Genomic DNA, 23,745 nt, shown 5'->3' on the forward strand with positions numbered 1-23,745 from the left:
CCTAAAAATACAAGTTTTGCTAGAACAGTGGGATTATTTGGGTTGATGCATAACACAAAATGCTATACTAGATTGCCAAATATTACCGGAGACATTACGCTCCTTTTTGGCTTTGCATGAGATAAAGACTTATTGTCCTCTCATCAGTCACTGTACTTGTGTAAAAACTATTTCAAATAACTTGCACTATTTTTTTCCCCTCGTTGTGTTTTGGATGCCGTTTGTGTGCATGTCGTTCATTTGATAAGGTTTGTTGAACATTCGTTACTGTTGAAGTTACTCGCGGTAAACATACAGATGTAGTATTTTAATATTGTTACACTTTTACTTGTTACACTTACTACAACACTGCAAAAACATGCTTCTTTATTGAGGCTAATGTGCCCTCCACCAGCAGACAGTGGAATCTGCCATATTTCAGCGGAGTATTACTGGTTGCCTTGGCGATGCACGTCCATGAATTTGGGGGGCGGAGCTTCTGAGGGAACACTGAAGGGAGGGGTGTATTTGTTTGACAATTTAGTTCAAATATCAACAAACTCTCTGCAGAATTGCTTAGTATCCCTTTCACTGATTGCAAACCGAAAATGCTTAAAATCCACATCATGTCTGATTCATGAAAAATCTTTTGTGCTCAGAATGCTGCGTGCTCAGTACTCTGAGCTGATCCAGCCTCGCAGCATGGATGGACCAGGCCAGGACACACCGAAGATGTCTGCAGGTCAAATGTTGTTGGTGGCCTTTGATGGCATGTTCACCCAGCTAGAGACTGCCTTTGGGCAGCTCACAGAGAAGGTAGTACCCAAGTTGTCCTTCAAATGTAATAGATGTAATGATAGGCTGACCTACATAATGTTCTTCCCATGTATCATTTCTGTTTTGTGTATTTTTGACCTTTATGTATACAGAGAAAATCAAACTGAGACCAGGGTCTCTTTCATAGATGAGCCTTGTATACAGCGCACAAAATACCAATACAAATAAAAATGAACACTATTTACAAATAGCAATTACATTCAACAGCTATGCGTTCATTCAGCAATGCTTTAAATTGTCATGTGGAAACCAAAGCCGCACATCCAGCAAAAGTACCTGGGACTTTAATACCAGGATCTGCTTTTCAAGGAACTGAAAGGTTTCTTCAGCCCCTTGGCTGTCTTTCCAGTCCAGTCTAAAGACCTGCGAAGATTAGGCAGATTAACTAGTTGATGTATGTTCTTACTCAGACGTAGGCTATATGCCGTGTAAAGCAGGCATCATTATTTAGTAACCACTTCCCATGAGTATATTAATTTCCAATTCAGTTTTATTTATATAGCACCAATTCACAACAGTTATCTCATAGCGCTTTTCGTATAGAGCAGGTCTAGATGATACTATTATTTACAGAGACCCAGAAATTCCCACCATGAGCAAACACTTGGCGACAGGCAAGGGAAAACGTCCTTGTACAGAGTTCCTGTGGGCCTTTAAAGTCTAAAAAAAAAGTATAAAATTTCAAAATCAAAAAATCTAAATTTCAAAAAGTCTTAAATTCCCTAAAGTATTGTGTTCTAAGTACTGTCCCCTGTGGTTTATAGTTTTTCCTTCGCTAGTCCCAAATATAATTTGCTGTTACGACTACAAAGACCAACACACAGCTTTCGTGTTATTGGCACAGGTCTCTTTCATATTGTACCAACGATATTAAATGGAGTTTAGCGATAGTAGCGAATCTTGGCTGCAAAAAACAGTATTAACATGTTGTTTCTACTCTACATTATTCACTACGGCACAAGGTGCTTCCGGGTATAAAAGGGTGTAGCACTTGCGCAGAATGTTCTTCTAGTTGTTGCTGGCGGCGTAACATGTGGACATGGAGTCCCTGCCGTGCAGAGAATCAAAGTGAACAAACTGAATAAACGTTGTTTATTCCGAGAAACAAACAAACAACATAAGCATCCCGTCACTGCTTAATGAATGAGCACCGCTACTAAAATTTCACACGGTCATTAATGATTTTCAGCATGGTCATTCTACACGCATGGCGGTCTCCCTCTCTTTATTCTTCAAAGAACGAGCGAATGTGAGGGAGAGAGTGACAGACGGTGGCGGTGAAAGTTTGCGGAGGAAACAGGATGTGATTTTTCCGGATTTTCCAACCTGAAAATCTGACCCATGTGAATCATGCAGATCTGTAATAAAAAACGGAGGGGGGACAGGAGCTGGCCGAGTGAAATGGAAAGGATTTGAGGACATCTATTGGCTGACGTGTGTAAAGTTTTTCTTCCTTTCCAAGTATCAACAAGGATTTTCGTTTCCGTTCAGCTGCCCATTCCACACCTGCGCAGTGTGTACCACAGTCACTCTCGCGCATCAGTGGTACGTAACGTGTTGGGCAGTAATAATGTAAAATTACTTTTCCCAGTAAAGAATAGCGTGACTGATTACTATTTCCAAAACAGTAATGTTGTTACAGTTACTAATCATATTAAGGCTGCCTTACTGAACCTTACTGATCCCTGATCCCCACCGGACCTTATCAGCTATTGGCCAAAAAGGAAGACAGGAGAACAGGGAGGAGAGTTATTTTTGACACCTGTAATTAATGATGTTGCCATTATTGTGTCACAGAACATCGTCTTCCGTTGTAAACTTTGTGCGACCAGGAAAAAGCTTTTAACTGCGAACAATTCTACATTGACAGGCCAATTTAAGCATCAGCTAAAGCAAAACAGCAACGTGGAACTCTTTCGCCGCTGCTGCCAGTGATGCTTGGACTCATCGGGAGAGTGTGGCGTTATATCACCCAGTAATAAATAGGCTAGAGTAGCTGATATTACTTTTTTAAGGAGTAGCCTATATGCTAAGTAACTAGGTAATAGCTATATTATTTCTGAATAACTTGCCCAACACTGAGTTGACAATAAGCATCGGATAAATTGGGTATGATTTTGATTATTGCTTGTTATAGGCTATGTCTAATGTTTACTTTGACTTTGTTGTCAATTGATCAATCATATACTGTAGCCTATATACACTTTGCTGAATGGTTGCTTTTTAAGACTTTACGTCCTTATGTTAAAGGTTTTGGCAAGTTATAAAATAATTCCTTGTGAATGGTTGTGACTGGGTTTATAAGGCCTTTTCAGACGGCTTGGATCCGCGGGGTCGCTCTGCGCTCCTCAACAGGCAGGCAAAGAAGCGTTCCGCGAGGTAACCATGGCAACGGCTTCTGTGTAACTGGCGCGATCCCGTGAAACTGTCGCTCGCTGCCAGAATTGAAATGAAAAAACTTTTTCCTTCAGTTTATCAATACACAGAGACTGATGTGGCCGTTTGATCTGAGTTTCCTGAATAATAGAACTGTTTTTCAAACAGTTAGGCCACCGGGTCTTAAACAGGCAACATCCTTTGCTGCTGTCTCTTATTCATTAAAAACAATCTATTAACTTCTACTAAACTAATTTGCAAGTTAGTAGTTATATTATTTAGTTATAGAATCAATTATTTCATGCTGCATTTTACACATTTACCTGTTGAAGCTTGGTAAAAAATGAATACAAAATTATTATTATAGAGAGGTGGCGAAGGCGCAGTGGATTAGACACTTGTCTTGGATTCCCACTGCAACACCTCCACCAAAGAAGTTGTCATGGGTTCTGCTTTACCATCCATATGTTATAACAGAGCCGACACCAGTTTTATCGGGGTATGGGGGGTGTCTCGGTATATTTTGCCTGGGGAAAAGATCAGCATTAAGTTGTCAGGTTATAGCTCTGTCCTGTACACATACTGTACATCTTGATAGTTAAATTAAAAAGAAAGGATGGACGGAAGGACCATGGAGAAGCTGAGGTTAGTAGAGAAAATTGGGGATACAAACTAGTTAACGTTAGTCCATTTAAGGTTTTAATGTACAAATGAAATGCTTATAATAGGTGTTTCTCGTGTTGCCTATATGTATTTTAATTTCTAAAAATGTACAAAGCAGTAAATTAAGACACAAAAGGCAAACATGAACGATCATATCTGTAATGATGCTGAGGTCATATATACAGGGTTTTCCTGTGATTTAAGGTAGTGAGGCTCAAAACTGCTTGGTGCTTCACCATGAATGTAAAATCAGTGTGGAGAGCATCAAAACTAACCAAATGACTTTCCCAGGTTATAATTCCAACCCATTAGACTCTGCTCTAGATTTTCCAACTTATTATTCACAGATATGTTAATAACCATGTTAGAAAATTATTTGAAATTGCGTATTTCTTTATTTCAAAACAAACATTTTCGTTGTGGATGATCACCGATCAATGTGTGCGCACACATTCACTCACTCATGCATCCACAAACCCACGCTAACATGTTAACATATTTACAGAAATGTTAAGGGAGACCTGTTGTGCTTTTCTACATTTTATGACTTACCTATAATGTTATAATGTTGGAAGTTCATGTTAAACATGGCCATGACCTGGTTCCACGGGAGAGGAGCTTGATAGCTGTACGCTCTGGCTCTCATTCTGCTTTTGGAGACTCTAGGAACCACAAGTAACCCTGCATTCTGGGAGCACAGTGCTCTGGTGGTACTAGTAAGGTACTATGAGCTCTTTAAGATAAGATGGTGCCTGACCATTAAGAGCTTTGTAGGTGAGAAGAATGATTTTAAATTCTATTCTGGATTTTACTGGAAGCAAATGCAGAGAAGCTAAGACAGGAGAAATGTGATCTCTTTTCCTGGTTCCTGTCAGAACACGTGCTGCAGCATTCTGGATCAGCTGAAGAGTCTTAATGGACTTTTTCGAGCAGCCTGATAATAAAGACTTGCAGTAATCCAGTCTAGTAGTATCAAATTCATGAACTAGTTTTTCTGCATCTTTTTAGACATGATGTTCCTGATTTTTGCTTGATTACGTAGTCCTTGAAATTTGCTTAATGTGAAACTTAAACGACATTTCCTGATCAAAGATAACTCCAAGATTCCTCACAGTGGTGCTGGAGGCCAGGGCGATGCCATCAAGGGAAACTATATCTTTAGATAATGCGTCATGGAGGTGCTTAGGCCCCAGAACAATAACTTCAGTTTTATCTGAGTTTAACATTAGAAAATTACAGGTCATTCAGGTTTTAACATCCTGAAGGCGCATTTGAAGCTTAGCTAACTGATTCATCATTCATTCATTGAGTTTCATCTGGCTTGATCGATAGATATAACTGAGTATCATCTGCATAACAATGAGTTTTTCCTGATGATAATGCCTAAAGGAAGCATAAAGTGAACAGGTTTGGTCCCAGCACAGATCCTTGTCGATCTCCATGACTAACTTTGGCGTGCATGGAGGATTCATCGTTAACATGTACAAACTGAGATCGATCTGATAAATAGGACTTAAACCAGCTTAGAGCGGTTCCTTTAATGCCAATGAAATGTTCCAGTCTCTGTAATAGGATCTGATGTTCAATGGTATCAAAAGCAGCGCTAAGATCCAATAAAACCAGTACAGAGACAAGTCCTTAGTCTGATGCAATTAGGAGGTCATAGTAATTTTCACCAGTGCTGTCTCTGTGCTATGATGAACTCTAAATCCTGACTGAAAATCCTCATATACACTATTGCCATGTAGAAGGTCAACGTACAATCTCAGGCAGACATAGTCGAGACTTGGAGCTATCTACATTTACATTACATTTATTCATTTAGCTGACGCTTTTATCCAAAGCGACTTACAATTGCTATACATGTCAGAGGTTGCATGCCTCTGGAGCAACTAGGGGTTGTGTCTTGCTCAGGGACACATTGGTAGATGGGTCACAGTGGGGAATTGAACTCGGGTCTCTCACAAAGGCATGTGTCTTATCCATTACACCATCACCACCCCGTCTGACTGTTGATTGTAATTTATTGGTTTGCAAACATAGGTGGAAAAGAGGAGCAGTAGTAAAAAAAAACAGCCAACATGCTTGGTTTAAAGCCAGTAGCCTTTACTCGCCCATTCAGAAATTCACTGTACCGGTACTTTCGGAAAGTACTACCCCCCGAGCAGGGAGTTTTTAGGGGGGAAAATATAGACCCTAGAACCAAATTAAGACCCTGGTACCTGCAGTGGAAACGCAGTGAGTTCCTCCAAAGGTTCCCATTTCATAGCTCCTTTGGTGGAAACGCGGCTTTAGTTTGACGGTGGAAGAGACGAGCAGTATTAGCAAAACACCTGACATTATCAACGTAAAGTGAGTAGCCTCTCCTCGACCATTCAGAAATTCACTGCAAGGCTTATTCAGACCTCTAATACAAAGAGACAAGTTTTGTTCAGTGATAAACATTGAGTGAGTGTACAGTGATCCGCTTTTCCTGTAAGCATAATTTCTGTCAACATTATTTCCTAGTTGAATAAAGGTTGGAATAAAGGTGTATATGCTTACCAATATGAAAGTCGACTCTCTCTCACCCCATTTTCTTCTGCTTCTCATTGTCCTCAGCTTAGTTCATTGGAGGTGCCGACTGCCTGGAGAAAGGTGGATGTTCTGAGGGACGCTCGTGCCACACAGCTCCACTTTTTTGATAATCCGAATCAGCGGCAGCTGATGGAAGAGGTATTCTTCCTCAAGAGACTGCAAACCATAAGGGATTTCTTCAGGCTATGTGCCTCCTTTGCTCAGACTCTGTCTGGTAAGACACTGCCACATAGAAGCTTCACTGCCACATAGTAGCTTCACTGTCACATAGGTAGCTAAAGACTTGAACCCATTTTGTTGTTTTTTTTAAGACCAATTACACTGAACCCACCCACAACGATTGATCATTGATCTCCTATTAAATATAACCTTTTAGCCTGGCTAAACAAAAGCTGAGACATACCTAAAACTGTTTAAATAGTTGATTCTTAAGTTGTAAAATGTTAATCCATATACAGTATTTCTGCTCTTCTTAGACCAAATCAGGAGTGTGAGAAAATTGGGCATGGTCAATTATATCTGCACTTAGAGGTTTTTATGAATTTAAATTTCAAAACTATGTCTTCAGGTACATGTCCCTCATCTGAGGACCTGTTACCTACAAATGGACCAGTTGGTTTGGGGAAACCGCTGTACCAGCGGCCGAGTGCAACAGGGTCAGGTGTGACAATGGTCAGTGAGGAACAGATGACCCGCCCAATCAAGGCCTTCACAGCTGAGTTTGTTCGGCAGATGCTCATGGGTCTGCCCAGCCAAGCCCTTGGTCTGGCCCTCTGCAGCACTCTGTCTGCCCTTGGCCTGGATGTTGTCACCCAGGTGGAGGCGAAAGACTTTGGTGCTGAAAGCAAGGTATGACAGTTCTTATCCAGCTAGGCATAAGCCTGGGTTTGATTGTGTGTGCGAGTGTGTCTCTGTCCGCAGCTACTCTTACATACTGCTAGACCCATCAGCCTTATATTTTTGTGTAAATAATTTACGACTATATGATCAAGGACTTACCATGGTTGCAGTGATAGACAATTTTTGAAAAATCTGTTTCATTGACTGCTCTGTTTTTATACCACTATTAACTGCTGACTACTCCCTCCTCTTAATCGGGTGGTAGGGACAGCAACTGATGAACAACTGCTTCAGTTTGAAATCTTGTTTCCACTGGGGAAGTGATGAATGAGTGAAGCATTATAAAGTTTTGGGGCTTTCTTTCTGTTTCTGCTGAAAAAGATTGAAAGCTTCAGGGCTTCAAACTCAGCAAAAACATGTGAATTTTAAGCTAACTTTTGAAATGTTGCAAAAAAGAATCAGCTTGTTTGGACTAAATAAACCAGGCTATACAAAGCATAGTTATGCCAGAAATTGACGTTACATAATAAACAAGAAGTAGACGTTGCTAACAGGTCTTCAGAATGTGTCAAAAGTGGACAAGTTGCTTGCTTTCACACACTGTGGTAATATCCGGGAATCTGCATGTGAGGTAAATGTTCGCTATGTCAGAACTTTAGGTTATTCGCATAACCCTGGTTCTCAGAATAGCATGAGTGAGATGTCTCACTATGGGATGCGCCTCCCTGCCTATTCCTCAGAAGCATTTGTGTCATTACGCCAATCCTGATTGGCTGGTGATCGCGGTTTCTGTGTCTGGTGGGTCCACCTATCGTTAAATATGCTACATCGCAGACACCATTCAAAATAAGCACCTTTTCACCCCAGCAAGAAGGTCTCTCATGCTACTCTGAGAACAGGGGTTACGCAAGTAACCTAAAGTTCTCTTTCTTAGCATTCGTTTCGATGCCATCAGTCCCAGTAAACTCAGATACAATCTGAAGGGAGTGGACTTGCGCAGGCGAAAATCCTCGACAAGCCCTGAAGGCCTCTACCCTCTAGAAACATTATACTCCGTGCTGGGGCTCTATGTTTATTATAAAACCCAAATCTTCCAGAAGTCTTATCCCCATGCGCGTTTGTCATAGACACCCGTTCGGACTCTGTCAAAAGGAGCCAGTCGTCCAACTATGTAGCCAGACTGAAACCCTGCCGTCATAACGAGGCCAGAGTCACTTCGGTACACCACACGAATACTCTCGAAGGGAAGCACTTGCATTAATTGCAATGTGGAAATATACAGGTGAAACTCGAAAAATTAGCATATCGTTCAAAAGTTCATTTATTTCAGTAATTCAACTTAAAAGGTGAAACTAATATTATATAGACTCATTACTTGCAAAGTGAGATATTTCAAGCCTTTATTTGGTATAATTTCGATGATTATTGCATTCAGCTTATGAAAACCCCAAATTCAAAATCGTGGTCTCCGTCACAACCGCAGGGGTAGTCGGTATGCTCGCCGCAGAGGCACACACAGCGTCAGGCTCGGCAACCTGAGCATAAGGGATGAACATTTCGTCCTCGTCATCCTCTCATATGAGGAGCTCCGAGGTGTCCTCATCGTCATCCTCATAATCCAACTCCAGCACTTCCTCAATAAGCAGGGCCGTGGCTGCTAGGTCCAGCTGTGAGCCCCAGCTTGCGCTAGCACACGGTTCAGTGTCCGCATTGCTCCCCTTATTGCCAGCCGGCAAGTCGTTGGTGGACAGGTAATGGTCCTTTCCCGACAAGTTAGCTTGGCTTGCTAGCTATCAACAAAGGTTCTCCAGGGTGAAGCAGGCACAATGCCTGCGTGAACCCGGGGCTTCAACTGCCTAGCGGGCATGTTCCAGCCCAAGGCAGGAAGAGCAGATCTGGTGTCTATCCCTGCTTGAGATTTTATTCCCGCTGCGGCAGAGCCGATCACCATCTCCTCTGGTGTGAGGGGGATTAGAATCCATCAGTATTGTCCAGAGAGGTTACATAACATATTTTTGCTGACAGGAAACAATGTACAGGTGCTGGTCATATAATTAGAATATCATCAAAAAGTTTTATTTCAGTAATTCCATTCAAAAAGTGAAACTTGTATAATGTATACATTCATTCCACTCAGACTGATATATTTCAAGTGTTCATTCCTTTTAATTTTGATGATTATAACTGACAACTAGTGAAAACCCCAAAATCAGGATCTGGAAGACACCTGGTGCCACACTCAAATCAGCTAATTAACTCAAAACACCTGCAAAGGCCTTTAAATGGTCTCTCAGTCTAGTTCTGCAGGCTACACAATCATGGGGAAGACTTCTGACTTGACAGCTGTCCAAAAGACGACCATTGACACCTTGCACAAGGAGGGCGAGACACAAAAGGTCATTGCTAAAGAGGCTGGCTGTTCACAGAGCTCTGTGTCCAAGCACATTAATGGAGAGGCAAAGGGAAGGAAAAGATGTGGTAGAAAAAAGTGTACAAGCAATAGGGATAACCGCACCCTGGAGAGGATTGTGAAACAAAACCCATTCAAAAATGTGGGGGAGATTCACAAAGAGTGGACTGCAGCTGGAGTCAGTGCTTCAGGAACCACCACGCACAGACGTATGCAAGACATGGGTTTCAGCTGTCGCATTCCTTGTGTCAAGCCACTCTTGAGCAAGACACAGCGTCAGAAGCGTCTCGCCTGGGCTAAAGACAAAAAGGACTGGACTGCTGCTGAGTGGTCCAAAGTTATGATCTCTGATGAAAGTAAATTTTGCATTTCCTTTGGAAATCAAGGTCCCAGAGTCTGGAGGAAGAGAGGAGAGGCACAGAATCCACGTTGCTTGAAGTCCAGTGTAAAGTTTCCAGTCACTGATGGTTTGGAGTGCGATGTCATCTGCTGGTGTTGGTCCACTGTGTTTTCTGACGTCCAAGGTCAACGCAGCCATCTACCAGGAAGTTTTAGAGCACTTCATGCTTCCTGCTGCTGACTAATTTTATGGAGATGCAGATTTCATTTTCCAACACAACTTGGCACCTGCACACAGTGCCAAAGCTACCAGTACCTGGTTTAAGGACCGTGGTATCCCTGTTCTTAATTGGCCAGCAAACTCGCCTGACCTTAACCCTACAGAAAATCTATGGGGTATTGTGAAGAGGAAGATGCGATACGCCAGACCCAACAATACAGAAGAGCTGAAGGCCACTATCAGAGCAACCTGGGCTGTCATAACACCTGAGCAGTGCCACAGACTGATCGACTCCAATCCACGGCGCATTGCTGCAGTAATTCAGGCAAAAGGGGCCCCAATTAAGTATTGAGTGCTGTACATGCTCATCCTTTTCATGTTCATACTTTTCAGTAGGCCAACATTTCTAAAAATTTTTGGAGATACTGAATTTGGGATTTTCATTAGTTGTCAGTTTTAATCATCACAATTAAATGAAATAAACATTTGAAATATATCAGTCTGTGTTTAATGAATGAATATAATATCCAAGTTTCACTTTTTGAATGGAATTACTGAAATAAATCAACTTTTTGATGATATTCTAATTATATGACCAGCACCTGTAGGTACCATTTTGGTGTGGTGTCGTCAACCAGTGCTACTGTGGGCGCATGGTTTTTAAACTTAATGATTATTTGTGTGACATTTCCTAGTCACAATGTGACGTGATTGGAGTGTAATTCATTCCTAATCCCTAATTCATTACATTAGCCTACTACTTTTATTACATTATTGCTTGGTATCAGTAGGGAAATATTATTATATACTTACGATTGTGTCTTTTTGTTGTGTAGTACTGTGCAGAGGTTTTTAGGCAGGTGTGGGAAAATGTTGTAAAGTAAGAATACCTTCAAAAAATAGACATATTGAGGTTCAACACTTGAATTCATATTTTAAGAGGAAGTGCATCTTTGTCTCTGCCTCAGCTGTCCTACAGAGACCACACACTCTTTTACCTGTTGGTAGCTAGAACGTCTTGTGTTGTCCTTTCTGTTTGGCTACACTGTAAACACTGAATCTGGATGTGGTCAGAATCTGCCTCTGCTTTTGTCTCTGACAGTGAAGACATAGTGAAGAGTGGGGTACATTTCTATTTCTACTAGGTTATTTCTTACTTCACAATTTTAATTTTACTTCATTCTCCACCTTGTTTTAGTGTTTTCTCAGTACTTGAATCTGCCCCCTTTCACTTCTTTTCCCCATGCTCACGGCTCTGGTGTATTCACATTTGCTTTACCTGGTACATAAAATATCCTGTGTCTTTTACATAATACCAATTGCCAAATATACCTGGGTGGCTGTGAACATACCTGGGGCCAGGTGTGGGGCTCAGACCTGGGCTCTCATAATGCATAAAGCAAGAACACAAATTTCTATTTCAGTGTATGACAATGTTTTTTCACACCTAGTTTTTGTTATTTTGTTTTTTTGTTAACACTAATAACCTTACTGTAAACCTGTTATGATGAGAACTTTTTCCAGAGAGAAAAATAATACTTACATTTGGTCTAAACAACTGTATGATTGCTGAATTGTATCCCCTTTACAGCTTTACACCGCTGTAGTATTAGGTTTACTAAAACGTGAAGATTTCCTGTGAACTTCTATACATAACTGTGCCGTAATACATGCCATATCTACTTCAACGTGACGGAGACAAGGACTTATCGGCAGCGATTCTTAATGTTGATCAGTGAAATAAGGAGGCTACGGGCTTACTTTTATTTTTATGGTCGCTGGTTGTAAATATTTAGGGGGCAAAAGTTAAGGCACACAGTTTTGTTTTTTTTTCTTGTTTTTTTTTAAAGAAATAACGTGCATCTCAAACATTAAACATCCTGTCCACATGTCAGTGTCCTCGGGCAAGACACTGAACGCCAAATTGCTCTCGAAGGTTGGCCAGCACCCTAAGTGGTAGCTCACTGCCAGTGGCGTGTGTGTGTGTGTGTGTGTGTGTGTGAATGGATGAATGAGCAGTTAAAACCATTTAAGAAAGTACGGACAACTGCATCCCTTTTCAAACAGCACAGTCTATAAATTCATTTTAGGCTTTGGAATTAGGGTTGGGATTTTAGCATTATATCCCATCTGAATCCAGTATTCAATCTGTTTACTTAATCTGGATCCTTTCAAACCTATTTGTGCTTAGAGTTCAACGTTTACTAAAATAATAAATAAATTTAAAAGATTCTGTTGAAATGTGTGAATAGGGTGAATAGGGTGAATGTGATGGTAGTGTGCGCAAGTCGGCCAGGGCGAGTTGGCCCGTGGAGAACAAATGAGCAGAGTTATAAATGAAAGGGGCTTGCGGTTATGGAGATCTGAAATGAATGTCTATGTGAGTGTTATTTGATTTCCAATTAATCGGGCCACCTAGAGGCCGATTGACGGCAAATTTCACACAGCCCCTCAGGAGTGCGTTGCAGATAAGGTCCCCAAGTTTGGTGTAGATCGGCCACTGCAAACGTAAGGTCTGACATGACATCCTGTTTTTAGCGTTTGCGCAAAAATTTCTTAGGTTATAATTCCGCCGTTTTTTGGTGGATCAAAATTTCCACTAAAAACATTCTTCATCTTGGTCCAGAGATGGTCCGTTCAAAGTTTTGTGCTGATCGGACTTGCGGCGTGGGAGGAGTTAATTAAAATAGGTTTTTCAGTGTTCACCATTTAGTGAAATGAAAACATCATCTCACAGAGGCGTGTGTTAAAACATCTGAATCGGCAGAATCCCCCAAACACGTAGACATAAGGATGTAGTGATGTAGTGGCGTGTAGTTATGAGGCAAAATGTATTTTGGTTGAAAATCCCATCGAAATGAATGGGATTGTCTGACGGTATTTGAGCTTCCATTATAGCGCCACCTTTTGGCCGAATTGCACCAAAATATTCAGGTGTGATCAGGGCCCCATGGGGAACAGTTGCCCCAAATTTGGTATCAATCGGAGTTGTGGAGATATAAAATGCATGTTAGTCAATGGGATTTTTAGTAATAGCGCCACCTAGGGGCTAACTGTACCAAATTTCGCACAGCCCCTCAGGGGGGCATGCCACATAAGGTCCTCAAGTTTTGTGTTGATCGGCCATTCAAAACCTAAAACCTAAGAGATGACCTCACTTCCTGGTTTTAGTGTTTTTTGCAAACATTTGTTAGCTTATAATAAGGACAACTTTTGGATCAAAATTTCCTCTACAAACTTTAATCAGCTTGGTCCAGAGATGGTCCATGCCAAGTTTGGTGCCGATCGGACTTGCGATTTCAAAGGAGTAAATTAAAATAGGTTTTTCAGTTTTCGCGATGCAGCAAAAAAAAAAAAGTCTAGGCGGAAATGGGCGTGACCTATACCAGGAGATTCAACTTGATATGCGACTCTGTATGCAGGAGTTAGAATGATTTGAGATTGCTAAATTTTGGACCTTGCTGCTTCATGTAGTCGTGGACAGTAGTTGTGCTGCAATGAAGCGATTTCCAATTCACAGAGCTCACAGAACACCACATTGAGTGTTGGTCTAAAATACTCCCACACTTTAGAGGGTCGAAGATGTGGTCTTGTATTTGCAGCTTGTCTTGGGGAATCCCTGCTTACACCAGATGCAGCAAAACTTGGACACACACAATGCGAATCAATGTATTTTTGTAATCGATTATGTCAATGAATCCCCCAGCCCTAAGTGTAAAGCACTTTGAGTTGACATAAAGACTAGAAAGGTGCTATACAAATACAGGCTGTTTACCATTGACCATTTACCGTGACTTGGACACAATTTTTTTCAAAAGGTACTTGCTCCAAATACTAAAGCCCTTTAACAGAATTTAAGTTGATACACTTTATTTATTTATTTATATATGACTTAATCAGCTGAACTACAAAAACACCTGATGGTGTTACAGAGTGATGGTGCTTTTTCTTCAAACAATCTGGCTGAGTACCAACCTGGTAAAAATAAGAATCTGCTACATGAATGTTTTGTACACTGAGCTTTGTTAATAAGTAGGTCAAACTAGGGATGGCTATCCTTAGGATTTTATAGATACTATGCTTTGACTACTACTCCTTATCAGTTCAGTACTTACAGTAATATTTACAACAACAAAGTCACTACGTAACCTTTATCCCTTGAATATAAAATCTAAATAGAATAACTAGTATTTCTGACATTAAACACTTGAGTGAAGTCCATCTGACTACTAATGCTGATTCACTATCTGGCAGGTAAGGCTGGGGTATTAGCCTAACAAGCACATTATGGTTAAAACATACCAGCGGTGAATGGGAGACCTGGCGAAGCAGTTGGAAATTTGGAAATCTGCAAGTTTTTAAGTTTATACTTCTTTTAAAAAAAAGATATACTTACGCTATTTGTTTGACACATAAAGGTTTTATCGCACTCAAAGATACAAGCATGGTTATTAACTCATGTAATACCTTTCACCTAAGTTCACCTAGGTTCATTCTCTCCTCCGTGTGTGTGAGCAGTAGCTTAGCCCTCGTGCAACAGAGAGCAGAGGAGAGACTGCATGTGCCATTATAAATTACACCACAACCATATTTTCTATCTATCTAATCTCACTTATCACTTACCAGTTAAAATTAGGAACAAGGTTTCAGGGGGCATTCTTAGGAAATTTGCATATGCAAGACACATCTTGACCTAAGCCACTGTCTGTCCTGGCTCTAAAGGTATCTCTGGAAGAGCTTTGTAAGAAGGCAGTGGAGCAGAGCCTGGCATCAGGCCGGGTCTCCCAGCTGCTGCTGAACAGAGCCACGGTGCTGGCCTCCTCCTACGACACGGCCTGGAAGAAAGTGGACCTGCTGAGGAGGTTGGACGCCAACCTGGAGGCCGTCAAGGCCAGCCTGCAGAGGAGCCAGCTGCACATTGCCATGTTTCAGGTACAGATAGAAGTGTGTGTGCTTCTGATAAGCTATGTAAATATATCCTGTTCAAGATTGGGGTGACAGTCAAAGCAGTCACATGTTTAACTTTACCAACAGTAAAATTGGTGCTTGCTTGTGGCATGTAGAGTTGGTACTAATTGGATTATAAGGTTCATTTTTTTATCTGTTATAATGGAGCCAACATTTATCTGTTTTCCCCTACTCATACCTACCACATCTTTGACTTAAATGGCACAGTAGAACACCCACAAGTTGCTTGAATACCACTTAGATACACAAAGATAAGGATTTCTTTTTATTAAATTTCGCCTGTCAGTGGATCATATTGACACTACAATATGGCATAAAGTGTGAGCTATACTTAGTTGGGTTAGTACCAAAGTCAGCCACTTAATGATAAAAGTTTTAGACTTGAGAATGAATGTTGGCAGTGCTGCCTCCTCCAGGTATAACACTGTGTGTTTTTGTGTCAACTTTTAGTGGCAGCATGAGGATGTTCTGGGCCCCAATAGTCAGCCTCTAAGTGTTAGCATCCCTCCTCGCTCGATCATCCTCAGCAACATGAAGAAGAAACTGTACAAACTGAGTCAAGACGAGGGAGCCATAGTCACCATTCAGGTCAGTATCACAACACATAAACTATCCTGTTGAGAGAGATTATACTGGAGTTTTTGGATAGTTCAGGAGAATGTCATTTTAATCATGAGCACTTTGTTGTTGTTGTATCAAATGAAGTCATTGGTCAATGTAAGTTAGCACTGACTTTGTTGTGGTAGTCCACTGTGTTAAGAACTACGGTGCATCTTCCTTCGTCCGCCGGTAAGATGGTGATGTTTTGATCCTTGTTCAGTGATGTCACAGCTCTGACATCAACAGGACAAAGTCAACTCACTACTAATGGACATTAACACATATGAGACACTGAAGCGGGACCCAACCAGCAGGTCCAAGAAAAAGGCCATAGAATGTCTACAACAACTTCAGAAAGAAATCTCCATCACCCTTGAACAGTATTACTGTTTGTATCCTGGAGAAGCCATTCCCCATATGGAATACCCAAGATGCACAAAGAAGGAGCCCCACTCAGGCCGATTATCAGCAGCATCAACTCCGTCACCTACAACATTGCCAAACACATATCTACCATCTTGGCCCCTTTGGTTGGTAACACACCCCACCACATCCAAAACTCCATTGAATTTGTAAACAAAGTTCAAGGACTGAAATTGGACCCAGATGAAACTATGGTGTCCTATGATGTGACCTCTTTGTTCACCTGCATCCCACCATGGAGGCAGTAGAATCCATAAGGAAAAGGCAACTACAAGACAACAGAACTAGCCTCAGCCCTGACCAGATCTGTAAATTACTCGACCTCTGTCTAAACACCACCTACTTCCAGTACAATGGAGGATTCTACAGACGTGGACATGGAAGAAGGGGAGGAAAAAGCCCTCAACTCTTCAGAGGAACAGCACTGAGCCACTGGTACAGATATGTGGACGACACCTGGGTCAAAATTAAAAGCCAGGAAGTGCAAGCCTTCACAGAACACATCAACTCTGTGGACAGTAACATCAAGTTCACACAAGAAGACATCCACAACAACTGTTTGGCCTTCCTGGACTGTGCTGTACACATTGAAGAGGACAGGAGCCTGCAGATTAGTGTTTAATTCAATTCAGTTTTATTTATATAGCGCCAAATCACAACAACAGTTATCTCACAGCGCTTTTCATAAAAGAGCAGGTCTAGACCGTACTCTATGATGCTATTTACAGAAGCCCAACAGTTCCCACCAAGAGCAGCACTAGGTGACAGAGGCAAGGAAAAACTTCCTTTTAAGAGGCAGAAACCTCGAGCAGAACCATGGCTCAGGGTGGGCGGCCATCTGCCTCGACCGGTTGGGGGTGAATGGTAATGAGGTAGCCAGAAATTCGCACCCTTGAGGTGACGCATTGTGATGCATCAAGATATCGAATCAAATTTAATAGTTGAACTTATGATCATAATTGAATTGTGAGACCAGTGAAGATGCATACCCCTAGTTATAACAACTTCCTGTTTCATGGCAAATCATCGATTTTCGACACCATGCCTCAGACAGGCCCATTGACAAAAGTCACAGATAGCACAACTTTTCATTGTTAATGCATTAAGGTTATTTTTGTTAATTTGAAGTCAATCTGATTAACTCTTTCATTACAGTTTGTTCACTGTAAAAAGCCAAAAATGGCCATTCAATTCAAAATGGCTGAATTCCTGTTGGGTTGAGGACATCACTCCCTGAGGCTTTTTTGTAGGTCTGGACCTGATACATCCACCAAAAAATTTTGTACTATTTGGTAAAACTTGACCCGGGGCTGCTTTTTAAGGAGCGCTAGTAAGCCATTTTGCCAGGCTCATGTGATGATGTCATGCGACAACCATATGACATGTAAATTTTCACCACTTTTAAGTTTTGTGCAAAGTTTTTCAGCATGTTTAGGCCAAAATCAAAAATGCAATTAATTTGGGAAAATAATAACGAATTCCTTGCATTTCAAAAGGGTCATGCTCAAGTTATATTCTGTGTTGTTTGTCTGCTGGTGTCAGGAGAAGCTGGCATCGCTGGAGGCTAGCATCGAGCAGCGTCTGAAGTGGGCTGGTGGAGCCAACCCAGCCCTGGCCCCTGTCCTGCAGGACTTTGAGATGACCATCAGGGAGAGACGCGCCATGGTGGCCAGAGAGAACCAGCGCACCAGCCAGGTAACACCACTGCCTTAATCATTATGCCAGGGCGCATTTGTAAAACTTCAGTGTCTATTGACCACCATTTTAAAATGCCCAACTTTACAGCAGAAAAAAACAAGTTTACACCCTGGTACAAAAGATGGTTTGCTAAAATGCCATGGCCATGGTGTGGCATTGGATTTTGATGTTTCGCCATAAATAAAAAAACTAATATTTCATGGTCTTAGGATACTCGCATCCACATGAAAATTTGCACACACCTCAGGACTGGTGGGAAATCCAATTTTCTGCAGTGATTGGGGTGGGGCGGGTACATGGAGCCCAGTAGCGCATCTTAAAAAAAACCCAATATTTTTGATCTCCCATGAGATTTGGTGGGATTATTGGTTTTGTTACATGGACACATTTAAAGTGGGGCGGCTGTGGCTCAGGAGGTAGAGCGGGTTGTTAATCGGAAGTTCGGCGGTTCAATCCTCGGCTCCTCCAGGCTGCGTGTCGAAGTGTCCTTGGGCAAGATAGTGAACCCCGATTTGCTCCTGGTGGCTGTTCTGCCAGTGTGTGAATGTTAGTTTCTGTTTGAGCACTTAGGCTCAGTAATTGAATGTGTGTCAATGGTGAATGCAGATGTAGTGTAAAAGCGCTTTGAGTGGTTGTAAAGACTGGAACTAAACTGAAACTAAAATCTGCACTCTGTGTTCTCTATTGATTTACCTGCTCCATGCTTGTGAAATATCCACCATGTCCATGACTTGTAACATAATAGGCTACCAAGTTTTTTAGAGTGAAGTCTAAATGCGAGTGAACACATTCCTTTATAAGATGACCACGAAATACAAGCTAAATAGCAAATGTTACCATCTTATGTAAGGAATCTACCGCTAGCTGATTAAGCTCATGACAAGTAACATATAATGAAGTGGCATCCTCATAAACTACTCTTAACTATAGTTATGTGAATATGTTAATTGATTTGCTTCAAATTGTTTGTTTGAGATGTTTTAAGTTAATACGTTAAATGCTAATTCATGGTAACTGTTAATGAAAATCTAGTGTTGCAAATTACTACATTCATAAGCATTTTAAACCTCAATAAGTTATTTTAAGTGTTGTTGTATAGTTTCACCTAAACTTACGTAGTATATAAACTGGTAACGATACAGCCACTAGCTACAAACCATAAAGACCCCGGGGGTTTAGCCGAGAACCGACTTGCCCCTGGTGGATGTTCTACCAGTGTATGAATGTGTATGACTGGTGAATGCAGATGTAGTGTAAAAGCGCTTTGAGTGGTCGAAAAGACTAGAAAGGCGCTATACAAGTACGGAGCATTTACATCAATACGGAGCATTCATTCAGATAGGAGCCTGGTCTTGTTGGTCCAAAATAGCTGCCCAGAGGCATTGCCAAGATGGCTGTCAAGTGATATGCTGCCAAGAGGGCAATGAACGCCTCTGCCCACTTTCATATCCATAAAAGTAAATTTACAGATAAGAAACCTTGCTTTTTCTCCTCAGTTCAATTCTTCCTCAATTCAACAAAGAGCAATCAAAACTGTAACAGCTACATTATATTTAAAAAAAAAAATAAACCCTTGTACTTACTTACAGCTAGCATCTAATCACAAGGACAAATGCCAATGATGAGTACTAGCCAATCACAACACAGTAGGGCAGAACTTGTCAAAAAAAATAACACCTTCAAACCAGCTCTTCAGAAACCTACAGGTGACGTAACAGACACTACGTCCATTTTATATTCAGTCTATGCTTTTTCCAGGTGACCTTCTTGTGCTCTACCATCCTGAACTTTGAAGGCCTTCGGACACGATCCCCTGAGGCCCTCAACATGGATGCTGCGCTGTTTGAGCTGCTGAAACGCTGTCAACAAACCTGTTCCTATGCTGCCCAGTACAGCAACACAGTGTCTCCACTGGAGCTCCAACTACTGCACAGACTGGTGGGTCGGTCGGTCGGTCTCTGTCTGTCTGTCTGTCTGTCTGTCTGTCTGTCGAGAGATGTATATGTGTATATACAGTATCTTAAAAGTGAGTACACCCCTCACATTTTTGGAAATATTTGATTATATCTTTTCATGTGACAACACTGTGAACAACAATTTAAAGTAGTGAGTGGACAGCTTGTATAACAGTGTAAATTTGCTGTTCCCTCAAAATAACTTGGCCAGTCCATCACCTTTACCCTCAGCTTCTTTAGCGTACACACACACACACACACACACACTTATGTGCGAGTGAGAAAGAGAGAGGGTTGAGTGATAGGATGTGCTGCGTGAACGCGCTACGGCACTCTGCAATCAAATACAATTTTAGATAGGCCTAGTAAAAAAAAGTTGAAAATCAATCTGTGGCGCTCAGCGTTGATATTGTGGTGAGCCGCCGCAAATAAATAAACCTATGGGGAAACACTGGCACTATATTGCCAACAGGTTTTAGGACATGCCTCCGAATCATAGAATTTAGGTGTTCCAATCACTTCCATGGCCACAGGTATATAAAATCAAAAAACAAAACCTGTGCAATAAGCTCATTCATGAAATTTCCTCACTAAATATTCCACGGTCAACTGTTAGTGGTATTATCACAAAGTGGAAGTGATTAAATGACAGAGGAATAGTGTCTAACTATTGACAGGAATGTGTCACGAATATATGCAGTCTCTTGCACACACCAAACTAAACTCATTAAAAAAACTGCTCCATAGCACTACTAAATAAAAACTCCACAGGGTACCTTTAAGCTCTTTCTTAATCACTACAGAGTCCAGTGCTGGACTTGCCCATTGGCAGCCCTGATTGGCTGAGCTGCGCCCAAAGGCAGCTGGAAGAGGAACTGAGTGTTGAGCGGAGGGCTCAGGAGGAGCGGGAGCAGCAGCTGGAGTCCTGTGGAGAGACACTGCAGCTCCTGGTCGACTCCGTTAAGACCATTCTGTCCAACCACAACCGCCAACTAGCAGACGTCAAGCACCTGCTGAGAGCCATGGCTAAGGTGCATTCAGCTACTTCACACATGCACACGATTCTTGATGCATGCAAAACGTTTTTTCTTTGTCATTATGGATGTTAGAATTACAATTAGAAAAAGTGCAAACAAATAAGTTAAATACATTCTAAAGGAAGTCTTAAAGTGTGCAGAAACTGAAGGAGTCAGTCTCAGATAGTTGTGTCATAAAGTACATTATTCAGTTAAGTTCCATCCTGACCCCTAAGTCTGAATCATCTGTGTTCATTTTGTCATACAGGATGAGGAGGCAGCGTTGGCGGATGGTGAAGAGGTGACATATGAGGGCAGTGTGCGTCACTTCCTGTTGGAGTACAAAGCGTGGCAGGACAACATCCAGCTGGTCTTATTCACTGTGGTCCAAGCCAGTGGGCAGCCTCGCAACCAGGAGCAGCTTGAACTGCTGGAGGAGATTCCTGCGATCCTGAGGGAACTGCACTCCCAGAGCCAGAGGTAATCATATATATCTATATTCTCATAAACATTTCATATCCCTGTGTAAATCCTGTATTAACCTTCTGTCTCATCACTACAGTGTGTATAACGGCCTGGTGGGCTTTGCCTCCCCGCTGGTGACAGACAGAGACAGTGAATGTACCAGTCCTGTTTCTACAGCACAGACGAGCTTTGCAGCAGGTACAGATTTACAGGAAACACAGTTTCACTCTTCTTTGCAGTCTCGAAAGGTGGCTATGAAGACGATGCAACTCCCTTCTCTGCTTAGAACTGTATTGTCTTCAAGGATTCCAGTTGTGAGCACTAGGGCTGCACCTAATGATTATTTTTGTAGTCGACTAGTCACGATTATTTTTGTCACCTCGTAACCTTAATTAAACCATTTAACTAATTAAATATCTTTCAAGTGAATTATCTCCAACACACAGTCTAACTAGCTAACATGACCATTAAGTGAACGAGGTTTACTATTGAGAATGCACACTGGTATCAACGCCAGGGGGAAACCAGGGAAGAAGACAAGACAGCGTAGGCTCCTCCTATAATTCACTGATTTACTATTGCACTCGTTTGTTAACACAACTAAAAGAGTGTTCTCTTAGCCAGCATCACCCATGAGACATCAGAACCAAGAATGTAAAAAACTATGGAGAGGCTGCTCCAAGATAACAGCCAGGCTTAATCTCCCAAAACAACAAGCTCACAATCTGATTTATTGCTAAGTGGGTTGTAATTTTAAAACTTTTAACTGTTTAACAAAGATTTTTGCTTTGGAACTATATAAAATAAAAGCAAATTAAAAGTAAGTACTATAACCACAACTGTAACGATGTACAGCAGTCCCCTTTCATTATACTTCTGTAGTTTATATTTAATTTAGTGTTTCTAAGTTTTGTTCGATCCGGAGTTACCCCTGTTCAGGAGGTACTGGTCCAGCGGTCTGTCTTAAAGGGTTCGATCCTGCAGGCCCATGGGTTTACTCTCTTAGGTATAACTGAGGACTGTTTAAGCTGGTGTCGAAGAGACTCACCTAGCATCTAACTGTCTTCTTCCGAACACCTATCCTGCTTACTGAGTAGCCCTAGAGCCAAATACCACCTCACCAGGCCCGTTAACAGCTCTCTTCTCATTGATCAGTTCACGTAGTATGGTTGCTAGGATTGCATTTAGTGGCCAGAAAAATAAGCCCCACGGATAACTTAATTTTTATGGTCAGAGCAACCTACAGTATAAGAACATTAAAGATGTTAAACACACTTTACTTAATGAATTACCACCTTATTGAAGAAATAAGTTCAGTGTCTACTACTTGTAGGTTCAGTGTGTAATATTTCTGAGGATCTATTGACAAAAATGCAATATAAGTTCCATAACTATGTTTTCAGTGGTGTATAAAGACCTTACATAGTGAACTTATGTTATGTTTTTATTATTATTAAGTTTTTATTACCTTAGAATGAGACATTTATATCTACATAACCGCAGGTCACCCCTTCCATGGAGGTTGCCGTATTGTCATGTTTCTACAGTAGCCGACAACGGACAAACAGCGCTACAGAGCGCTTTTCGTCCTCACGGTGTTCTTCTTCTACTTGTATAATTCTGGCAGTGTAGACGCCTGTCACTACATTGAAGGCATACGTAGAAGAAGAGGAAATAATAATAAAAATAAACAGTCTCTGAGTAGTCCTCTGGTTTATTAGAAGTAAGAAGAGAAGTGACATTTGGACAAATGAATGTGCACACGTGTTAATACTACACACTGGCCATTGATACTCCCGTTTAAACTTTTAAGAATTCAGACTGTCCGCCAACCCTACTCCATAGTTCCTGGAACTATTTGGTTTGAAAAGGGCCTTTACTGACTGAGTTCAAGCTGACCACTGCTGCTGTTCCCCAGATGCTTTTTACAGCCACCCTTCAAGTGTACCAGGCATACATATGATGGATGAGATTTCATCTACCTAATGTTGATCAAAGTGTGTTGACCTGTTTTCTCTTACACCATGTCATGCTGTTTGTCTTCAGCCGTTAGATGCAGTGGAGCGAAGACCCAGCCAGACTCTATGTCCCAGAATGCACGCAAGGCTCTGCCACGTAACATGGGAACCCCAACTGATACGCCACCCAGCACTCTAATGATGAACAGCAAAGGCCTTAACCCCAGTCCCAAACGAGCCATACGAGACCCCAAAACAGGACGAGGTACAGTACTTCACTTTATGCAGTGACTGCTTGCTAGTCTGTGTGGTTGGTAATCCTATTATTCACCTGTAAAGTAACAAATATTACAGAGCAATACCATTTTACATGTGTAATAACCTCAGGATATTCCCAAGTATGATTTTCAGCAACATGTAA

General features: G+C 41.5%; 1 protein-coding gene across 2 annotated transcripts in view; it reads left to right on the forward strand.

Moving 5' to 3' along the window:
• smg1 (SMG1 nonsense mediated mRNA decay associated PI3K related kinase) overlaps positions 1 to 23,745 on the forward strand; it is a 145,305-nt gene that overhangs the window by 117,759 nt on the left and 3,801 nt on the right. For both annotated transcript variants that reach the window (XM_038739044.1, XM_038739052.1), the window contains exons 52-62: positions 639 to 795; positions 6,457 to 6,646; positions 7,001 to 7,281; positions 14,964 to 15,173; positions 15,660 to 15,797; positions 17,775 to 17,927; positions 19,689 to 19,868; positions 20,689 to 20,916; positions 21,170 to 21,381; positions 21,464 to 21,564; positions 23,413 to 23,589. In XM_038739044.1, the coding sequence (XP_038594972.1) occupies positions 639 to 795; positions 6,457 to 6,646; positions 7,001 to 7,281; positions 14,964 to 15,173; positions 15,660 to 15,797; positions 17,775 to 17,927; positions 19,689 to 19,868; positions 20,689 to 20,916; positions 21,170 to 21,381; positions 21,464 to 21,564; positions 23,413 to 23,589 (2,027 nt within the window). The remainder of the gene's footprint in view (positions 1 to 638; positions 796 to 6,456; positions 6,647 to 7,000; positions 7,282 to 14,963; positions 15,174 to 15,659; positions 15,798 to 17,774; positions 17,928 to 19,688; positions 19,869 to 20,688; positions 20,917 to 21,169; positions 21,382 to 21,463; positions 21,565 to 23,412; positions 23,590 to 23,745) is intronic.

Source organism: Micropterus salmoides, unplaced genomic scaffold, assembly GCF_014851395.1.
Source record: "Micropterus salmoides isolate LMB-PRFRI ecotype aquatic unplaced genomic scaffold, ASM1485139v1 Ms_hic_scaffold_10, whole genome shotgun sequence".
Classification (NCBI taxonomy): Eukaryota; Metazoa; Chordata; class Actinopteri; order Centrarchiformes; family Centrarchidae; genus Micropterus; species Micropterus salmoides.